Below are 21,397 nucleotides of genomic sequence, written 5' to 3' on the forward strand. Positions count from 1 at the left end.
AATATTATCTAGATATATATTATTAGATAATAAGAAGTGTGCTAAGAATAAAGTAAATAGTAAATATATTAATATTAACGAAAAATTCAATATAGTAGCTAATAATATTATAGTCTAAGACAACTATTATATAAAAATAGTAAGATAGAGAAATTGGGCGTCTATAATTTACTAGTGTTAGTTAGAGAATACGTAGTAATCGGACGGATATTCCGTTTCCTAAAAACTTTCGTTTGAGTATAGTATTAAAGTTCGGAGGTTTTGGGAATTTATATAGAAAAACCGTATATAAGCCGGCCAAATTCATTTTAGCGAAACATTTAGATATCGAGTCTGCGAATATCGACCCTGAACTGTACGTAGTAACAATGTTTCATCAAAACAGAGTCTGCGCACGGCCCCCCACCTTACCAGGCCATGTTCAGGATCCCGGGATTCCCTCTAAGGGCGTTCGGCCACTCCCCTCGGGCCCCTTCCCCCGCACAGCAACCCCCTGCAAGCTGCAGTGCCCTTGACAACCCCAACCCCCCTACACTACCTCTAGACCCCCACGGACGATCTCCCCAACCCGCCAACAACGTCAGTCATCTCTTCCTTTCCACTTTGCTGCGTCTTGATCTCGGAAGACGTGATGCTGTGCTTCACCAGTTCTGCAGTGACAACGTTGCTCTCCTCACGGAGTTGGCACGTTAACGAAAGGACCTGGAGTATCTGGAGTTGGGCGGGTTTCCTTTTTCCTTTTCTCCCTCCCCCTCCTCCCAGTCGTCCCTCTCAATTCGGCCTTCCTAAAACTTCCCGAGCCATTGGCAATAATTCGAGAATCACTCGGTGATTTCAATGTCTCGGTATCAAAATGGTCAGCAGCTGGAAGCTACCTCAACACATATTCCGATTCATCATCATTCAAGCAGAGAAGGGTCTTTGACAACCAACACCAACGACAATGATCCCCGCCTAAAGAAACAGGAAGGCGAAAAGCCCCCGGTGTTGGATACGCATGGAGATGCTCAGTCGTCAGGGATATCATTACCTCAATTCGCCCAGGTAGACGGCGTTGATGAGAGTACATCAACGCTGGATAGATTTCCATGGAAAAGCCGGCTCTCGACACTCTGGCACTGGAAACCCGAAGCGGCTAGGTATGACCCCGACAACCCTCCCAAGTTTACAATATGGATGAACATCCTGTTCGGGTTTGTGAGTGGTGTTCTCCGTGTCAGCCAGTCGAACGTTTCGGATCTCGTCACTAACACCTCCTCTCACCAGGCATCATGCTTCACCGTATCCAACCTGTACTACAACCAAGCCGTGCTAAACAAGATGGCAGAGACTTTCAATGTCACCTTTGAAAAGGCCTCGTCGGTAGCCACGCTGATGCAAGCCGGCTATTGCAGCGGTTTGCTTTTCATCTGTCCGCTTGGCGACATCTTTCCCCGACGGCCATTCATACTTGGGTTGATTGCCTTTACCGCTACCCTGGTACGCCTCCCCCATCCTCCTCGTCCTTTATCCAACTCTCACTAACATCGTCTGGGTGCAATCAGTGGATTCCCCTCTGCCTAACAACCTCCTTTCCCTCCTTTGCCGCCATCTCCTTCCTCTGCGGCGCCACCACCGTCACCCCGCAACTCATGCTCCCCCTAGTCGGCGACCTTGCGCCCCCTGCCCGCCGCGCCTCTTCGCTAGCCGTCATCGTCTCCGGCCTCTCGCTCGGCGTCCTTCTCGCCCGCACCTTGGCCGGCGTGCTAGCCAGCTTTACCTCCTGGCGCAACATCTACTGGTTCGGCTTAGGCGTGCAATGGCTCGTCTTTGCGCTGCTCTACGTCTGGATGCCCGATTACCCCTCCAAAAACCCAGACACAAAGTTCAACTATTTTAAAATGCCGTGGCAGATTGCCCAACTGCTGGCCACCGAGCCGTTGCTGTTACAGGCGGCGCTGGTGGCCTTTCTGCACAGCGGGATTTTCACAAGTTACTGGACGACGTTGAGTTTCCTGCTGAGCAGTCCGCCGTACGAGTACTCGTCGATGGTGATTGGGTTGTTTGGGTTGATTGGTGTGGTGGTGATTGTGTGCGCGCCGATTTACTCGCGGCTCATAATCGATCGGTTGGTGCCGCTGGTGTCTGCGATCATGGGCCTGGTGGTCGAGACGGTGGGTGTGGTGGTGGGCACGTCGGTCGGCAGCTTCAACGTCGCAGGTCCCGTGGTGCAGGCTATCATGATTGATTTGGGCGGACAGTTTACGCAGATTGCGATGAGAAGTTCGATTTATGGTATTCAGCCGTTGGCGAGAAACCGGGTCAATACGGCGTATATGGTGGTCAGCTTTGCTGGGCAGTTGACGGGGACGGCGGTGGGGAATAGGCTATATGCCCAGGGTGGGTGGGTGTACAGTGGTGCTTGTGGGAGTAAGTGTCAACTTTCTGGAAACGTGTGCTTGGATAGAGAGAGAGAGAGAGAGATGCTAACAGGAAATAGTTGCCTTTGGCGGGTTTGCGTTGATTATCTGCCTTGTCAGAGGACCAAGAGAAAAAGGGTGGGTTGGCTGGTCAGGGGGTTGGACTTGCCGGAGAGAGGACTTGGCGCTGAAGAAGAGTGAGATGGCAACGGAACAGGCACTCGAGGAAGCCGGTGCAGTTGGTGAAGGCGGCGAAGACGTTCGACGTGACGTTCAGTCTGCCAGTGCATCCAATGGTGGGAATCTTACAAGTGATGGCAAGAACCAACAATGATTGTTAGTGTTCATGTGGGCTTTTGGCCGAGTTACCCATCTATGTTCTGTCTATTTTCTCAGACTACGCACACGTCAATTCTGCAAACCTACGTCGGGCAAATGCCCGAAGCACATATACCATTTATTACTACAAAGAACGATATCACAGACACAGCGGTGGCTTGTCTATGGGAGGAGGTTTTGACAGGGGTTTGGATGACTCGGCTCTCGGCTACACCTCTGCCGGGATATACACTAATTGTTAGGGTGAGTAGTACGTCGATCATACAGAAAGTAGGGAAACAGAGGTTAGCGGCTGGGCACGAACGATTGGCTGGGTTCCATTGTTTGGCCCACCTGGCCCAGATTGCGTCTGATGGCCAATTTCAATTGTCCATCTTCTCTCTGTTGCTCCACCATCGATCGCCTCACATCGGTTTATCATCGCACACGCACGTCTCGTCGATCCTCGGCTTTCCCGTTGTCCAGATTGATGATAGCCACATAGCGCTACATTCAAGGCATATATAGGGCAAGTCAAGAGACCCTCATGCTTTGCAGGGAAGGACGGAAGCATGTTGTAAGACCCGCTGTGGCTGATCCCATATCTAGTATAGGTACCTTTAAACACTGAGTGAGGCCTTTCTCCCAAGACGGATAGGTTCCATCAACATCCGACCATGCGAAAGGTAAGGCATCTTAGGTGTTGTACATATGAAGGAATGTTTCAGCACGGCCTATGTACTCACAGTCTTGATGGGGATATGCGCAAAAGTATACATACTTGGGGGCTTCTGGGCGCCAAGCTTTCCCTTTTACATTGACGGAATGTAGATCAATGCTGGAAGGTTTGTTAGCGCATGACAAGCCCCACATCATTCAAGAAGCAGGTTGCAAGCTTGGACATAGGTAGAGAGGTATCTACAAGTTCTTGAGAAAGAGTTGACAGATAATTCAGATACCTCTGGTTCACACACACGCGCGCTTGATTTCACCAGCCTGGGTGCCCAATCACTCTAATCAACACCTTTCACCTAGTATAATCGATAAATTACAGGGCATTTACATATCCCCTCCGTCCCCCTTGTCGAAAACTGCTTATAAGTACCGCGCTAACGAGCTTTACAGGGGTGAACTGTAGACTAAAGGGGTAAAGAAAGCTTGGCGCCCCAGAAGGCCTCCCCAAGTACCTCCTTTACACGGTATATCACCGTCTCTTTGCAAGTTTCGCGATTATCCCTCTTTTTACACTCTTATCACGAACCCGCTTGTTCTTTCAATCGTTGGGATTACAGGCAGCATACCTTCCCTCTACCATGGAGCCACTCATTGTCGACCAAGCTGGCATCATCTGGAACCCAGGCGTTCACCGACGTTTTCCATGGCTTGGCATCATCCCGTTGGTCTTGAGTATATGCTGTGAGTACACAGTTCAACCTGAGCTCATCTGAATCCAGCACCCGCCACTCACAACCTTTCCTTGTACGTTTAGGTACAGGACTCGCCATTGGAGTCGTTCTTCAGAGCAGCGGCCAGCCAGAGGCGGACTGGTCTGGACACAGACAACCAGGTGTGCTCTTGGCCTACACCTCCACTCTTGCAAACGCCTTGACTGGCCTTGCTTTCGCTCAAGCAGCCGTGGTTTTCTTTTGGACACAGGCTGTGCAGCCAATGCCAGTTAAGTATCTTCTTTCTTTTCTTCATCAAACCCATACTTACCTCGCTAACACAGTAGCTAGGTCAGCAACCTGCACTATAATTGGGCAAGCTCTTCGAGCGTCATAGGAGCTTTCAGATCACTTTGTCGCAAAAAAGCCATCCGAGCAAGTATAGGTGAGGTCTTGGTCTTCCCAATCACCAACAAACTTGGACTTGAGGTGAATATCGAATGCTGTCTTTTCGTCCCATAGCTAACCATCCAAGTAGTGACTATCATTGTGACTATCACGAGCTTCCTGCGCGGTCCTCTGATGCAAAGAGCCTCCTTTGTCCAGATCGTGGATGTGTCTCATAACGGTACTGTCGATCTTCAAGTAAAGCATAATATCAGCGATACTTGGGGAGGTACGGTAGACGGGCGGGACACCAGAAACGTCATGTTCACTTCAGAATTTGCACAAGTAACCCGGGATTTCCAAGCTAAAGCCCCCATCCACATTGAAGGGGCCTCGTGTGAGAATTGCACGTTGACTGTCAAGGTGATATCTATATCTATGCCCAGTTCTTGTTAATTTTATGCCGTGTGTTGGGGTAATATTGAAGGCTAACTTCTACTCATGGCGGATTAGGCCTTCGGGTTCGATGTTGATCACTGTGAAGAGCTGACTTCTTCACCAACGAACTATAACCTTACGGTTGGCCTGGCGACGATTGGGAACGTATCACGCATCTTCGAGTCCGCGATCGATGTCTGGTTTGAACATCGATCCTTTACCGGGCTTAACATTTCCACAAAACGCAAAGCGCACTCAGACGGTGGTGATGAGGCGTGGTCGCAGGCATGTTCCGGCAAGCTAGTAGGCCAAACTTGCATCCTTGTACCCTCCGTAGTGGCGTACAACATCTCTATTACGGGAGGACATGCATCCTTCCAGACAGACAGCTGGAAAGATGATCGCGTTGTGGAGCATATGTACGTCAGTCAATCATGCACCCAGACTTACCCTCCATTCCTTGTTAAATTCACCGTTATTCTTTTGTGTGGTTGGAATAGCTAACGAAATGCGGTCGTACCCGTCTTCAAGAAATTTGACATGGCCCGTATCGAGTGTAGGTTCGGGTATAACTATCCTGCCTCTCCAGGTCGTTGGGTCAACCCTCTTCAACTCAATCGCCGAGGTGTGGTGGTCAGGCGCAGTGGGCTGGGCAACCAAGGCCGACGGACTTACAGCCAACTTATACACGGGCAACTGGTCCGCGGCTCGGTTTCCCTGCCATCAATTCTATCTAGACCCCATGGATGACATAATTAACAGCTACCGCGAACTGGCATTCCGCATGTCGGTCCACGCAGCCAATAACCCTGGCCATGACTCCCTGGGCGTCCCGCTCCCACGTGAAGAACAAAAGGGGATTCCGTATACAAGTCACCTCACACAAGTCCAGTACGCCGCCGCTATCCCGGAACTGCTCCTCGCAGTAGCCGTCAGCCTCGCCGGACCGGTGGCTACCATGGCACTGCTTTGGGGGTGGTGGAGACTAGGCAGGAATTTTTCCATGAGTCCACTGGAACTTGCTTATGCGTTCACTTCTCCTCCCCCCGAAAAGGGGCCCTACGGAAAGTCCTCGATAACACTGTCATCGGACTCGAAAAGTGACCTGGGTTACCATGGCGGCGGCGGCGGCGGCGTTACTACTACGCAACAGGAGAACGAAGCAAGTGGAATGGATGGTCTCTTTGCCGATTGCGACAGTAACGCTTCAGCTGGTGAACTGGCTGATCACTTCCGCAACAAAGGGAAGGCCTCCGGAGGAGGAGGAGGAGGAGGAGGAGGAGAGCCAAAGATACAATATGGTGTTGTGAACGGCGAAGGGGGTCGTTTTTCTTTTGCTGTTGTAGAGGGCTTCTAGATGGGCGCTGCTGCTCATCAGCTGAAGGAAGGGAGTTTATTGCAGTGAGTAGGATAATTTTGGAAGCCAGATATATTAATACCGTTGCATGTTAGTCATTATGATAGATGGTCACGGCTCGAGATGCTAATGAATTTGGCAACTTTGAAGGACTGGGATCCACGTTGGCGCGGAGTAGGTATATTGTGAGGTTTTTTGCGTTCACGGTTGTATCCTCAAGGCAAGTTGAGCAAATTACCAGGAGTGACCCGCGACAGCTTTAGTTCAACTCAGCGGGCATACCCGCATAATACAAGGTGCGGTTTTCGACTTTACAAGTGACAATTCTTCTATTCAAACAAGAGAAAAGAAGGAGTAAACTTAGGGTGACCGTGTTCGTTTTGCATATCGGCAATGCCTTCCTTTCTTCATAATGGTCTCAATGGAAGGAAATTTACCACGGCTATAGCGGCTACTGATATCAGGATGAGAGAAGAAAAGGAGAAGTAGCCTGGCTAATAGTTGGGTCAGTGACAGCGAGCGCATCCCAGGTGTTGAATGTTTATTACTTTTCTCTTTTCGACTTTTTTTACTATTTTCCTTGTTTCTCTTGTGAGTTCTTTCCGGTCCCCGTATGACACAAGTTATCTGGGGCTGAGTAGTACTCTTTCTCTTAGAACTTTTTTAGTGAACAAAATGGTGAAACTAAGAAACGAGTAGGGGACATGGAAAGAGGAATAAAGGGAAACCGAGAGAAGATACAGGCCAACGGAACGAAAAAAAAAAAAAGAAAAGAAAAAGAAAAAATAAAAAAAAAAGAAAGAAAAAAAAAGATGACAATGAACCCACCGGATCTGACTCAAATCCCAGTACCCTCCGCGGTCTACAGTCAACTTCCAAGTCAGCCAACCCATTACTTCCAATCCAACTCATTGTTCCCACTTCCACTTCCACTTCCACTTCCAACTCCAAAGTCTACTTAGTAAGTAATCGTCAACGCCTTCCCCAGATACTTCTCCCCATCATCACCAACCACCAGCCTCTCAAAGATCCAAACCCCAGTATCCTCTCTGGAAATCGTATACCCAACCACCTTGTCACCCTCCAATTTTTTGCTTTGCAAATCTTCCACTCCAATCCTGACTTTTTCCAGCCCAATTTCTGGCCCATCAGTCAACATACTAGGCCTCACCACCGTCCATCTCGTCTTTTCATCACTCTCTACAAAAACGTTCTCCATGGCCCTCTTGTCCTTGAGGGGCTTTCTGAGAAGGAGCGCATAGAGCGGGTAGAGAGGGAGGGGGTAATCCCTGTGGACGGTAGAGGCGCCGGCGGCGCTGAGGGTGATTATGTAGGGTTTATGTTTTCTCCTTGCTTCTTCCACTTCCCTACTGCTTGAGGTGCTGTTTCCACAAACCACCGAAGCCGGGTTGTTGGGGGGGACATGGAGGGAAGCAGCCCGGCGGACTTGGTCCAGCGCGGAAAGCAGCGCACGAGCACCAGTTTCGCAGACGTGCGGATCGTCGATGCCTAGCTTCTTCAGATCAGGTTTGCCGCCGATGGAAGTGATCACGATATCGACCAGCGTCGTTGGGTCGGAGGGATGGGTGAGAAGCGGAACGAGGTCGGAAGGGGAGTGGGCGTTGCCTTGGATGATGCGTAGCGAAGGGGAGGAGAGCTCGGTTGGTGTGAGGAGGAACTGGAGGCGGGAGGGAGAGCGGGCGAGGACGGTTATGGTGAGGGATGGATGATTTATTGGCTGGTTTGGCTGGTTGAAAGAGTTGGAAGAGGCGAGACACCTGCGAAGCGTTGCGAGGGCGATACCGCCTGTGGCGGAGATGAAGAGGATTGGTTTGGTGGCTTGAGTGGAGGTGGAGGTGGAGGTGGACATTGTGGTTGAGAGACGAGTGTTGTTGGAGCTGAGGGAACTGAGGGTTGGAGATAGATGTTGGACTTGATTTGAAGTGTGTGTGTTGAGATATTGTGTTTAGAGTGTGTTACGAAGGCAATAAAGGATGATGAGATGAAGCTGCTGCGATGAAGAAAAGAAGTGTCTTCTTCAACTTTCCTTCGAGTTGACCGTGGGTTTATATGAAAAACCCAGACTGACTTCAACCAACTACCATCTCGGAGCGGAGCAATACTATTACCACCTCTCCCTATTAAAGCTACCACCACTAGATCCTCAGCCCTTCATCCTCAAAGCGGTGCGGTCACGTACGCCAAATAAAAAAAAAAAAATAAAAAAAAAAAAAAAGGGCTTGGATCGAGTTAAAGTTGAAGCCATCGCCCAACTCTCAACACCTCTACAACCCAAGAGTCTGGAGTTCTCCCGATGAATTCCACCGGGCTATAAGTGGCGTTTTTCTCGCCGTCTGATTTGTCCAGTACCAAGCCACACGGTTGTGACAGCTGCAGAGACGGAGGAGAAAAGAGCCGAGTACTTTGTGCCAAGAACGCCCTGTTAGTAATACATGCCCGCTTACGGCTGTCTCAGGCTGTAATATGAGGATGGGTGGTTAACAGACTTGGCAACGGTTGTCGTTCTTGGTGGTATCGCTTTGCTCTTTCTCGGAGCTCAGCTGGAGGCGGTAGTGGGTGGAATGGAGGTGACGCTTTGGTGAATTGATAGAGGCAGTGAAATACGATCAAGCTTTAGAACAGTGATGTATATTCCCTATAATACTAACGAAATAATTAATTTCACTTTCTTTTTTTTGTTTGAGCGTAGTAGAAACAAACGTTTGGGAGTGCCTATAACCCTTTACTAAGGTGAAAAGAGGGAAAAAAAACGTATCACACTTGGAATTCGCTGGTCGTCACCGATGTTAGTTCCTTCTGGTCCCCCGCATGACACTAGTTATCTGGGGTTGGATGCTGTTGCTCTGAGTAATCTTTACGAACTACCTCGCGAAACTCGGAAAGGAGCAAAGGGGTAATAAAGAAGAGTAAGAAAAAGAACCCAAGAGAAAGCACCAGGCGAACAAAACGGCAGGAAAAAAAGATACCAAAAAGAGGAAGTACTTGATGAGTTGATCGTTATCACTCGGATACCGGGAGTCGAACCCGGGGCTGTTGAGAAGGCAGACACTTTCTGTGGGAAAGTGAGAGTCAACGATGTTACCGCTACACCATACCCGATTTTACAAGTATGGATTTCCTTCCTTGGTTGCTCAGAGAATCTGAAAGTTGGGTTAATGAAGGTAAAAACAAAATTTTGCTGGAGTTGTGGAGCTGTGGGGACCCATCTAGGGTATTGGGAGATTCCTGGGTGTGGCCTGCAAATTATAACCAATGGTCTTACACCACTCACTCATACGGTGGATGTATTGCCGGCCGGGATCTCTTTTGTGATAATAGTTGAACATTCAATTTATTTTGGGTTTTTAACTTGTGTTCTATCGGTGTCATTTCACGAACATACCATACGCTTTTAGAATGTCACCTGAGAGAGAGATTGATGTCCATCAGTTTTTGCATCTCTCAGGCCCGTCGGGAGGCGGAAGTAGACATCAAAAATAACAACACCAACTACTGAGAGAGGGATTGGGAAGACATCGATTGCGAAGGTCACAAGACAAAGGGCGACAAGTTTATGCACAAGTGATGATATATATAATGTCAACGATCCAAAGGTCATTGAGGCGGAGCTATGTACAAGATGATAGAAGAATGCGATACACGTAATATGTACTTGGAAGTTGAGGTACTGTGGAACCCTCTGTTTTGCGTCTGTCCATTATCATTTCTCAAACGTTAATCCTTTTGACGCCCTGGGTATCTCGATCTTTTTTGCTCGCAGTCGAGGTTCACCATGCTGCCGATGATGACTGGCCGACCAAAAGGTTACCCATGCAGGCTAGTAATTTACACGCACTGGGAGTAATAGTCGTTGATCTTTTGGCAAGTGTAAGGGCTCTGGCAAGTGGTGGGGCCAGAGAAGCCAATACCACCGCACTGAGCCCAGTGAGCAGCACCGGTACCGCTGGGGTTGGAGGCAGTAGAGGTGGAAGAAGGCTTAGCAGTGGAGGTGACGGGCTTGACGGAGCTCGAAGGGTTGGAAGGAGGGGTGCCGGAAGAGCCGCCGCTAAAGGTAGAGCCGATGGGGCCGAACTTGATGTTGGAGAAGATGACCTTGGAGTTGGGAGCATTGGCCTCGACCTCAGCGGGGACACCCGAGGTGGTAGGGCACTCGCCACGGTAAGCACCGGGGCCACCCTCGACAGGGTAGGTGGAGTCGAGCCAGAGCATGTTGGCGGCATGGTCGTCCCAGATGGACATGACGAGGACCATGGGCTTGGCAAGGGCCTTGCCCATTTGCTTCAGGCCACCCTTCTTGTTGAAGTCATCGATATCGCCGAAAGCAGTCTTCTGAGCATTGCAGAAAGACTGGGTGATGGAGTTGCCAGAAACTCCATCAACGTTGGACTGAGAGTTCTCAATGACTTTTCCGTTCTGGACGTAGAAGCGCTTGATCTCAGCAAGATCGCCAGCGGAGTCCTTGATGAACTGGGTGACAACGGTGAACTTGGAGCTGGTATCGACAGTCTTGCCCTCACCGTAGAAGGTGGTGTTGCCCATGCGGTAGCTGTTGAAGTCACAACCATCGGCATCGCAAGTACCGCCATAGCGGTCGTCGGAATAGGTACCACCGCAGGAGTCACCCTCGCACATGTGCTGTTCGATGGTGGTGCAGGGGTGCGGGGTGAACGCTGTAGAGACTTTGTTCGCTTCCCTTAGGTGGGTGTTAGTTACCTGTGATGCTAATGATGAAAGGAAAATGGGCAAACAAACCAGATATCCATCTCAGAGCAGCAAGTACCGTGGTCACCAATACCAGCGTTAGCATCGTTGGTGGAGGGGGTCCAGCCCTCAACGTTGGCGATACCGTTGATGTACTTGAGATCACGGGGGCACTGAGCGTCGCAGTAACCGGTACCGTACTTGGCACCAGCCTTGTTGTTGGTGTACTTGGCCTTGCCACCATCAAGATCCATGGAGACGAAGTAGAGGGCGCCGTTAAGACCGCAGCCGGTGCCGGACACATCGACATCGAAGGTGAACTCGTTGCCAAGGAGCTCGAAGCCTAGGCGCAGTGTCTGTTAGCCTATAGGTTTTCAAGGGATGGGGAGAGATGAGCACGAACCCTGGTAGGCATCGGCACCGTTCATAAGGTAAGTACGGGAACCAATGTTGGTCGAGTACGAGCCCTTGGTGACGAACTGAAGGCTGAGCGAGTTGCCGCTGGTCTGAATACCATAGGTAGAAGAGTACTCAGCACCATCAACGCAGCACTTGGTCGCGCAATCGGTGTTGGTGCTGCAGAGGGAGGTGTCCCACTCGTTGCCGCTGTAGCAGTTGGTGCTACCAGAAGTAATGTGAGTCCAGCGCCAGTTGGCATCAACAGTGATGGATCCGGCGACGTTCGTGCATCCGGAGGAAGTGCACTTGGACCAGTTGAGGGAGGGATGGGTCTCGGCAGTGAGAGAGCAAACAGCCTGGGCGTTGGCAGAGGCCACAAGGGCCGCAAGGGCAGCGAACTTGGCGAGCATGGTGAAGATGAGGCTGAACGGCGTGCTTGAGGATGATGATTGCGAGATCGAACTGCAGGAGTTTGAAGAGGTGCCGAATCCCAAGATTATATAGATGTTGAAGTCCCGTAGAGCACCCTTGGGTTTGTTTGCCACGCCAGTTTCGTGAAGGCGTACCAGGCTCCGAGGGGCGGTCGGCTTTGCGGGAGGATTGCCTGGCCGGATTTCGACAAGGTCAGTAGATCAGAGGGAAAGGAGGCCAAGGACATTGTGAGTTCGGCTCACGGCCCGTCACAACCACGATCCTGAAGCGGAAATGTCGCTCCCATCTCCCGAGCTGGCCTCCAGGCGGGTGGAGGATCTCAGCGCGCGCACTAGGCTTTGCGAAGGTTCATAGTGTGCCTAGCCTCACGTTGAGGGAAACGGGGCCGGCGGCATAACCATCTTGGCTTGCGGAGGGGGGCAAGCGCGAGGCCGAAGCCGGTGGATGCGGACGATGGGTTGGTCTCTGGACCCCGAGGCATGCGGGCAGACACTTTGTCAACGTTGCAACGACGTCGTCTTGGCCCTGGTTTGGGCGGCGCTAGCTTCCCCAGTTCCCCAGAACCGCACCCAGAATGAGCCGATTCAGGTTGGGTATAGCGAACAGGGGCGAGTGCTGTTGATTGGAGGGTTCGCGATAGACTCTGCTGTGCTTGATGCGGATGGGGTTTTCGGAGAACGACGCCCCGAGCCGCACCAAAACGGATGGCAGTCTGATTTTAGCTCGACCGTTTCCAGTTTCCACACCAGCGGGCCGCATCCATGGAACGCGGAGCAGAGGACCGATCGGGTGTTATCAGGGCGACTATAGAGCCACCACTATTCTCGCCTGACTAGTGCTATGTGCTGGGCGCTGCGTGTTTCCGAAAAGCCGTCGAGGTTGAGTTGGCAGCTTCAAGTTCTTTTGGAGTCTGGCCCTGCGTAATTTGGCCCAAACGGGATGTGAGGGGATGTCGGTTGCCCGTGACTGTTGACTGCTGTCGCTCAGGTTGGCCCCTGTTCGACTCTCGCGTACTGGAAAAAGCATCAGCAAAAGGCAGCCGGATCAGCAGACTTTTTTGGTGATAACTACCTCACTTGGACCGTCCGATTCAAGTTGGTGATCATCAGTTGTTCTCGAAGTGGTGATGTTTGGTCTCGGCTCCGCACTCCCCCAGCCAAACACGGAACCCCAGGTTCCTTCCCGTCTCTCGCAGCGAGTGATCGGCAGGGGCCGAAAAGGGAATAGCTTCCCCGCACCCGCTCGTGTGTGTGCTGACTGCTGCCCTTGGCACTTGACACTGCGCCCAGAGCCAACCTGTTGTTGTTGTTGGCTACATGACGCGCGTATGTAGAATGTATGTCTACTCGATTGAAATGCATATGTTCGTTCATGCGCATGAAATGTTGTTCATCGTGCCCTGGCCCGACTTGAAACAGTCATGGACCAACGATGGGGCTCAGTGGTGCAATCTATCTGACGACGAGCAAACCGGGAAGGCGGTAAGAGAGCAATATCTCGAGATTGCAGTCAATGCCTCCAATGCCACTCACTCGCACCGGGTTCGCAGGTCTGCATCCTCCATCCTCTCTCGAGCCTCTTTACGTAGGTAAGGTTGAAGGGCACAGTTGCCGTCCGCGCGGTGATGGTGATGGTGATGGTGGTGGTGGCCCTGGCGTCGTGGGAGCAGCCGTTACGGCAGGCAAGAAATTCTGTGCACAGACCACCTTGAGAACCTTGAAGGCCGCCAGGTGCTGCTCGTCGTCCTCTTCTCCTCCGCTTCTTCCATAATCATGGCTTGCGGGTGACAAGGCCGAAATCTCGGCTCTATCTCGAAGCTAAAAGTATCCGGACGTGGACCGCGAGGATCAATGTTCTGTCTACTGGTTGAGGCACGGACTTCTTCATTCTGCCAATACAAAACATGGCAGCAACAGCGGCAAAACACCACCACTGGAGGCAGACGCAGCCAAGTGCGAGTGCTTCATGTCCGATATCTGATTCCTGTACCGACCGCAGCTCGTATCTACGGTCAAGTAATGTCTGGTAGCAAGGTCATGAGTTCATCGAGCATGCGTACTTCCCAGTCTGCTTGAAAGAATGGTTCTAACCAAGGACACTGGAGGAAAGCTGGATGAATAATTGAAAAAGGACTCGACGAGCGGAAATCATCCTCTCCGATCCAGTCAATTCAACGATTGCCAAAAATGGGTTCCCCAGACCTTGAGGAACATGGTAAAACCAGTGTTCTTGTCATCGCCGGGGTCATTGGTCTTGGATTTCTTGTCTTCTATATCAATCGTCGCCTGAACCGGCAGACATTGAAACGATGCTGGGGTTTCCTGGAAAAGCGTGGCTGGATCAAGCCAGCTGAGACCGAGGAGGATCGACTGGAGAAACAGCATCAAACTCGCGTGGCTCTCAAACCTCAGCAATCGGCCATTCCGGCAGTTCTCAAGAAGCCAGAACGAGCTCACAAGGCTCCAGACCACATCACAGCGAATGACCACCCAGACGATTCGAAAAGTTCCAACCGGGACTCCGGAGCAAGCTGGGATCCCACATCCGTCAGAAGCCACCATCTCGTGTCCCTGGCACATTCAGAGCCTTCGGTCTCTCCTAACACTGGAGTATCCAACTCAGCTCGAACCAGCTGGCCGTCCGTTGGCTCCTCCGTGTCCGGCCTTAATTCCGCAACTGCGGCTCCTCAAGGAGCCGCCTACCACGGTCGGCGCAGTCCGTCCCGCATCCATGACAACAACCACGCTGCCAGAAGAGACGCAATGGATCACGGACAAGGTACCGGCACCGGTGTCTGGCTTAAGGTTCTTAACAGCGGCTCGACGTCATCGCCGCCCCCAGAGGCTGTGCCCAAGGCAAAAGAAATATTTCCGATCCTTTCAGTCCCGTCACAGGCCGTTAGTATTTCGAGCTTCAGCTCTAATCCCACTCCCAAGTAAGATCGATTGCCAGCAAACGGCTCGAGAGGTCACATTCTTTGTGTAAGTTGCATACACCGTAGCTCTCGTCTGCTCCGTCTCGGCAATGTCGACCTGTCACTTGGCTGATGGTTCGATGTGATGTAATGTCATGAGGTTCACGAGATGCGATGGCTAACTCACTTTGCTGATCGCGTTGAAGGAAGCCAGAAACGGAGCAATGTAACACACCAAGCACTCAAAGATGACGTTCTTCTTCAAACTCAATACCCGAATCTGGCAGAAGTAACGAAAGTGTCGCTTCCCGATCGGTAGTCGTCATCGAAGAAAACAACCTGGAAGCGAACGAAGCGAGGCGATCTACTGCGTACACGCAATGCGGGACCCCAGAGCCTCGGCTCTTACTACCGAGCTGTCTCTCCCCTGCACACCAAGCAGTACAGGGGGGTGAACGTCCCGAAGTCAAGAATCGCCCATGTCTGGTTTCTGAGCACCACGTACTGAATTTTGGACCTGCAACTTAAACACATCATAGGTGACATGCATCGTGGGAATGATTCTTGGCCCTTGGTCCCCTATTTTTTCCAGTTCCACCCAACCACTCCCCGCCCGACTAAATGGTACACAGCACACGCAAGAAAGAGAGAAGCATTTATGTTGGAGTCAAGCGGCATCACTGAGTGACCATGGCATACTGTCTGTGTAGGTACTGGAGTTTTTAGTGATACAGACGTAACCCAACTTCTCGTCGGTTTCTGGGATTTGAGTTATATAACGACACTGGGATGTAAATTCGAACAAAGACAATTGAGCACGATAGAAATTACTCCTCCAAAATTATTCATCTATCTTTCGCGAGTGTTTAGTCTGCACAATTTGGTGTCCAACCTCAGTGTACCTCTACCAACTCCGACTGTAGGAGGGAGTGTGAAGCGACACAACTTTCCAGAGACAACTTGACAGTTAGGCTAGCGATGTAGGCCTTCCAGAGTTCTTCATCTATCACTAACATATGATTGTTCTCTTTCGCATAAATAGGAGCAAAATCGTGAAAAACGGATCACATACAAAGGAATTTGCCATCCTTAAGCCACAATCATGCAAAATTGGTTCCACAGCTATAGGCTAATAATTTCAAAGCTGCACTAACATATCAGCGCCCGGCTGGCGCAATCGGTAGCGCGCAAGACTTCTAATCTTGAGGCTGTGGGTTCGAGTCCCACGTTGGGCTGATTTTTTTTTCTCTTTTTGCTCTTCTCCTGATCTGTTCCTTTTGTTATATCTTTCATCGTGTTTATTCCGTGCATCCTTGTCGCACTTATTGTCAGGTTTCACACCTACCACTGTGTTGTGAAAAGAACAAGTGTGGGTGGATGACCTTTATGTTGGACTATTCTCAGGAACAGAATGAATGAGAAAGGACAGAATAGATACCTAATGTGCACAAGTAAACCGGTTGTAGATCTAGACCGACAATGATCATATGAAGTAGACCATGATTCCATTTAAATGAGAATCGAACTCGACTGAAGACGAAGAAGCGACCTTTCTTGTCCTTGAGCGGCCGGTCAGGGCGCACTCGTCAAGGCCTCCAAAATGAAAAATGAAAAAAAGATCCTCAGACCCCGTATTTGTTACTGAAGATGCTTTGGTCTTCATAAAGGGCGTGGAAGATATAGCCCTTTCACGCTTGACTGGTGAGCTAACGATCTGAACATCGGAATCCGTTCTCAAGAAACGGCGACGACGACGTCGACGTTGGAATAGAGTGCTAGCAAGGCCTGGATAAGCGAGGTTTAGTGGCTCCGCCTCCGCGTGGGGCACTTGGCTCTTGCTCCAACAGCCTAAAATGGCCCGGCTCGCTTGGTTAGAGCCTAGCAGTGTGCTAGACTGCGTCTTACATTTCCATGTTCTTTGGGTTCTCTCAAAAGTATATGTTCGGAGTAGTGACATGAGACTTGCACGACTATAACAACTGAAATATCACTAATATAAGGGTGAGGGGTGTCTAGGAATGGTGTCTCGACTTGCGGGGCAGAAAGGGTAACTGGACCATGGGCGGCTGGTTCCTTATAGGCGTAATGGCTTTGGGGATGTAGGTATCGTCACTCAAGACTTGATAGGTGTCCGACAAGACACCCCAACTTGGTGAACGAAGATTGTGTCCATCGGGTACCATACATAGGGAAAGGGATGCAACCGCGCTGGCGATTTGGTTACTCAGATCAGCCGCTTTAGAAATTTCCTTTCGTGCCAGCATGTCGCGTCGCACTGAACGCCCGAGTAACCGCAAAGGGAATGTGCCATTAATCATCTCATCAGGCGCCCTGAGGCCGTCATTTATTGTAGCGCGGGATAAGGTCTTGAAAACGCGACGGCACGTGCTTGTTAAACTGCAAGATGGGTGTTAGGCGACAGAAGAGTCTGTAAAGAAAAGAAAAAAAAAAGAAAAAAAGGAGAAGAAATGAAAGAAGATAAAAATCATACAAGGAGGATGAAAAGGTCGCCGACGTTGCGATGTGGGACGCGCACGAGAAAACTGGAGTTACTTTCAATTTGGAACCTCAAGGAAGGGGGCGGGTGTTAGTGCGTAGCGCTAGCGGGAGGGGCAGGGGGGCATGGCGGGGGCCAGGCCAGGCACGCCCGCGGGTTAATCATCGCATAGCTCGACGACGACACCTGTTGCATGGGTGAAACTCACGCGCAAGTCATCACACTACGTATTGGCACGATGCCGAACGTTATCAATCGATCTATTCAAATGACCCGGCACGCCCCGTGGATAATGTGAAGGCGATATAATGGAATCGAATAGGATGAGGGGCGAACGGTCCATTGGCGAGATGGGTTTTCATGCGCTACCTAAAAAGTTGAGCTTAAAAGCACGGCCGTATACCCGACTGTGATGTAAGCAGTTTCATCATAGGGCTTAGCAAGGCAAGTCGAATCCGAGCTACCTTAATCATTGGATGCAGGACACAAACATGGAAAACCCGTCCTCCAATCGCGCTACTGGAGAGGGAAGTCGAGGCCTCTTTCTGACGCGGTGATCCCGAGTAGACGGGTCTCACTGCCGGCATACGGCTCTGCAACGATTGCAAGCGTACAGCCAAGGGAGGACGTCTCTTGGAATGCAGCGTAATGGTCTTGTTGACGGCACGGGCCAGTGGCCGATGGCGACTATTTTTCCTGCCTCCATTTTGAATCTCGAAGCCTGCCCCTTGTTAGGCGACAGCAGCAGATGGTGAGCTCTAGGGTACGGTCTGGTCCTATAGAATGTATGGTACACTACGACATTGGTGGGTTGCATCTTCTCGGACAGGAAATTGTCTCAGTCACATCTTCCAGCAGCCACTATCACTAAACCAAAAGTGCACAGCCAATCCAATCTCACGCATATTCATTCCTATGTTCATCATACTACTTCAGCCCCGGTCACCATTCTGTTGAAATGCATGACCCGTAACACCGCTCGGATCGCTTGCGGGATATGATAAGGAATGGAATATGCGTCCTGGTTTTACGCCGTTCGCGCCTCCAAGTTTGTCTCTGCCACAGCATCTGATATCGAATTCCCGTACCCCCATTTACCCAAACATTTCGTCCAATCCACAGGTTGCGACCAGGGGTTTTGCTCAATGGTCGGGATTGCTTGTCTTGATGTTGGCAATCAGTCTTTGCAGAATCAGTGGATTTCCCTTGTCGGGGAAGAACCGGGGAAGAACCTGGGACGACCTCTATCCACTGTGACTGGTCGATTACGGGACAATGATCGGTCCAGAACCGAAACCCTCTTCGAAATTCAATTCCTTCTCGTCCGCACCATTTTATGATGTAGTACTTGGGATGGAAGAGTGGTTTGCTTGCCGGATGATTGGTGGCTGGCAGGCACGCCCCTGTCAATCTGGCTTCCTCGAGGGAACAAATCACCGCGACATTGAGGCATTCCCAGGGTGATCTTTGCAACAGACGCGCGACCAGGCAAGTGATAAGCTTGATAGCCAAACAGGGACCCGGCGGGGGGAAAGAGAATTGGTGATGTCTTCGGCCTTTTGTTCCTCCTCCGCATCTTCATCGGTCCATCATCAACCCCGAGGGCGCCACTTTTTTGTTCTCCCTTTCCTCCTCTCGCGACTTTGGTCCTTGATTCACTCGCTCCCATCCTCTACTCGCCAACTCTCGCCGCCATCATCGTCGCGTGTCCTTACACTTGATGCCACTCGCTTCAAGGGCTGCAGTCTGGTGCACCTGCCCGTGATGATCGCCAAGTTGGTATCACCGTTGGGCTCTCCCAAGTTGGCTGCCACAACGGCGCAATTCCGAAATCGTTTGCCGACCCAATTTCGGCGCGGCGCGCCTCTTTACATCGCCGTTGTCGTTTTCGTCCTTTTCCTTTTGAACGTAACACTCTTTCACTCAGGTGTCCAAGACACAACGTTCGTTCTCCCTCACGTCGCGACCAAGCATAATATTCCCAAGTACACGCGCGCTGAGTTTCCGCGAAAGATATGGCAGACTTGGAAAGTCAATCCGCTTGCGTTTGAGCAACGCGATCTCGACACCGCGCGGTCCTGGGTGGGACAGAACCCCTCATACCGATACGAAGTTCTGACCGACAGCAATGACATGCAGTACGTCGAGTGGCATTTCGGCCCCGACGGATTCAACCGACCCGATATCGTCAACTTTTACCGAAGCGTCAAGGCTGCAATTGTCAAGGCCGATCTCTTGCGGTACCTAGTCATGTACGCTGAGGGCGGTCTTTATGCCGACATCGATGTTGAAGCCCTCAAGCCGCTTTCGAAATTTGTGCCGGAGCGGTACGACATGGCTGATATTGATATGGTCATTGGTGTCGAAATCGACGAGCCGGACTGGAAGGACCATCCCATTCTTGGACCCAAGTCCCGCTCGTTTTGTCAGTGGACTTTCATGTGCAAGCCGCAACTGCCAGTCATGATGAGGCTGATTGAGCAAATCATGACCTGGCTGAACGGGGTTGCTAAAGAGCAAGGTGTGCCGCTTGCTGAAGTCAAGCTCGATTTTGACCAGATCATCAGCGGAACAGGCCCATCAGCCTTCACCAACGCCATCATCGCCGAGATGAACGATGCCAGCCATAATCCGGGTAAACCGATCACCTGGGATACGTTCCACGATCTGGGGGAATCCAAGCTTGTGAGCCGCGTTTTGGTCTTGACGGTTGAGGCCTTTGCTGCTGGCCAGGGCCATTCCAACTCGGGCAACCATGACGCGCGCGCCGCCCTGGTAAAGCACCACTACCACGCCTCGAATTGGCCCAGCCGACACCCGAGATATAAACACCCGGCATACGGTGAGGTCGAACAGTGTAACTGGGTTGACGAATGTGTCAAGAAGTGTAAGCTGGAGTCTATATCCCCAGATAATGTTTTCCCGACAAGTTCAGCTGACGTGTTATATAGGGGACGAAAACGTTGCCGCTTGGGGCAAACTCTCGGAAGCCGAACAGAAGAGCATTCTCGCCGAGAAGGAACGAAAAGAAAAGGAGCGTGAGGAACAGCGGAAGAAGGAGGAAGAGGAGCGCAAAAAGAAGGAAGAGGAGGATCGTAAGAAGAAAGAAGAAGAAGACAGGAGGAAAAAGGAAGAAGAGGAGGCTAAGGCAGGTAAAGAAAAGGCAGCCAAGAAGAATGCCGGTAAAGGGAACGAGAAGGCGGCAAAGGACAACAAACCTTAGGAATGGTTCTGATGTTCTCTTGCCTGCTTCATCCGCTCGTCAAACTGTTGGTTGTAGAGAGGCTAGGTCTGGAACTTGGATGGTAAAACCTCTGTCTTCGGTGCGTTACCGTACGACCAGGATACCAGGCACTCACTGCCGAAGAGACGGGAGTTTTCCGCGCCAGCCAAATCCCCCAAGGGGTTTCTCCAATCGGTGCATAATGCGGTCATGTATTTCACGACGAAAAAGATATCGTATAGTTCGGATGTCATGATGTAAAAGCCCAGTGACCGGCAGTCTGGGCTTTGAGCGACGTTGCGGGAGACATGACGGGACGGACTGGTCGGTATATAAATATGATCAAGATAAACAAATCTGGTCTAGTTTTGATAGTAGACGTTGGCCAACGAATACCTTAATTTCATGTTAGTGGTGATTGTAAACGTGAAAGGGGCAAACGGCAGCATACCGAGAAGGCGATCGAGAACTCAACATATGTCTCGATCCCCATGGCCAAGGAGTCGGACTGATTTGGTTGAGTGATAGAGAGTGAGCAAAGTTAGGTAGCGGCGCTCCGTGGATATCGACGCTTTCACACCAGACTGGTGATTTTCCCTGGTCCCTGGATGGATTTGGTTCGTTGTGGCAGGTGCGGCCAACACAGATTGTCGAGTGCGGGGAATGCATCACGGCGGGGCCCGGGGACCGTGACCTTTGCCGCTGGGTTCCGGGAACAAACCGACTTGCGCCTGCCACCCAGCAACACTACACCGTCCATGGCAACAATCATGATCCGGGACTGGTGGGAAAGGGAAATTTTGACGAGGCAGAAATCACAGCCACGGATCCAGCAAATCGAGCATTCACGGCGTCGATGAATCCCGCACTTGACTGAAGTTCAGTCATCCATGCACCATGCTCAATTATGTGGTTGACACGAGTTC

The 21,397-nt window shown here is 51.0% G+C and overlaps 6 protein-coding genes and 2 non-coding genes across 9 annotated transcripts; 5 read left to right on the forward strand and 3 right to left on the reverse strand.

Moving 5' to 3' along the window:
• Positions 1–500: 500 nt before the first annotated feature.
• NCU07343 lies at positions 501–2,870 on the forward strand. Of its 2 annotated transcripts, none has more exons than XM_011395942.1 (4): positions 501–1,197; positions 1,267–1,479; positions 1,545–2,409; positions 2,480–2,870. In XM_011395942.1, the coding sequence occupies exons 1-4, from the start codon at positions 838–840 to the stop codon at positions 2,731–2,733; spliced, it is 1,692 nt and encodes a 563-aa protein (XP_011394244.1). In that variant the 5' UTR covers positions 501–837; the 3' UTR covers positions 2,734–2,870. The 2 variants fall into 2 exon arrangements, with proteins under 2 accessions (XP_011394244.1, XP_011394245.1); XM_011395943.1 differs by having other exon boundaries at positions 501–1,139.
• A 1,160-nt stretch (positions 2,871–4,030) lies between these two features.
• On the forward strand, positions 4,031–6,284 carry NCU07342 (hypothetical protein; the record flags this gene model as incomplete). Its single annotated transcript, XM_957407.2, has 6 exons — positions 4,031–4,133; positions 4,207–4,391; positions 4,454–4,547; positions 4,641–4,912; positions 5,003–5,346; positions 5,459–6,284. The coding sequence occupies 6 exons, from the start codon at positions 4,031–4,033 to the stop codon at positions 6,282–6,284; spliced, it is 1,824 nt and encodes a 607-aa protein (XP_962500.2).
• Positions 6,285–7,242: 958 nt separating this feature from the next.
• Positions 7,243–8,154, reverse strand: NCU07341 (hypothetical protein; the record flags this gene model as incomplete). The annotated part of the gene is made up of 1 exon (XM_957406.1): positions 7,243–8,154. One exon carries the CDS (start codon positions 8,152–8,154, stop codon positions 7,243–7,245), a length of 912 nt encoding a protein of 303 aa, XP_962499.1.
• Positions 8,155–9,308: 1,154 nt separating this feature from the next.
• NCU15182 lies at positions 9,309–9,404 on the reverse strand. Its single transcript has one exon. It is a non-coding gene; the product is annotated as a tRNA-Glu (tRNA).
• A 454-nt stretch (positions 9,405–9,858) lies between these two features.
• cbh-1 (cellobiohydrolase-1) lies at positions 9,859–12,955 on the reverse strand. Its single transcript, XM_957405.2, has 4 exons — positions 12,909–12,955; positions 11,410–12,850; positions 11,058–11,349; positions 9,859–10,998 (listed from the first exon to the last, which is right to left on the reverse strand). The coding sequence occupies exons 2-4, from the start codon at positions 11,813–11,815 to the stop codon at positions 10,131–10,133; spliced, it is 1,566 nt and encodes a 521-aa protein (XP_962498.1). The 5' UTR covers positions 11,816–12,850; positions 12,909–12,955; the 3' UTR covers positions 9,859–10,130.
• Positions 12,956–14,023: 1,068 nt separating this feature from the next.
• NCU07339 (hypothetical protein) lies at positions 14,024–14,776 on the forward strand (the record flags this gene model as incomplete). Its single annotated transcript, XM_957404.1, has 1 exon — positions 14,024–14,776. One exon carries the CDS (start codon positions 14,024–14,026, stop codon positions 14,774–14,776), a length of 753 nt encoding a protein of 250 aa, XP_962497.1.
• Positions 14,777–15,913: 1,137 nt separating this feature from the next.
• On the forward strand, positions 15,914–15,986 carry NCU15183. Its single transcript has one exon. It is a non-coding gene; the product is annotated as a tRNA-Arg (tRNA).
• Positions 15,987–18,612: 2,626 nt separating this feature from the next.
• Positions 18,613–20,869, forward strand: NCU07338 (alpha-1,6-mannosyltransferase Och1). Its single transcript, XM_957403.2, has 2 exons — positions 18,613–20,135; positions 20,200–20,869. Exons 1-2 carry the CDS (start codon positions 18,794–18,796, stop codon positions 20,469–20,471), a joined length of 1,614 nt encoding a protein of 537 aa, XP_962496.2. The 5' UTR covers positions 18,613–18,793; the 3' UTR covers positions 20,472–20,869.
• Positions 20,870–21,397: the final 528 nt, after the last annotated feature.

This window comes from Neurospora crassa, linkage group IV, assembly GCF_000182925.2.
Source record: "Neurospora crassa OR74A linkage group IV, whole genome shotgun sequence".
Taxonomy (NCBI): Eukaryota; Fungi; Ascomycota; class Sordariomycetes; order Sordariales; family Sordariaceae; genus Neurospora; species Neurospora crassa.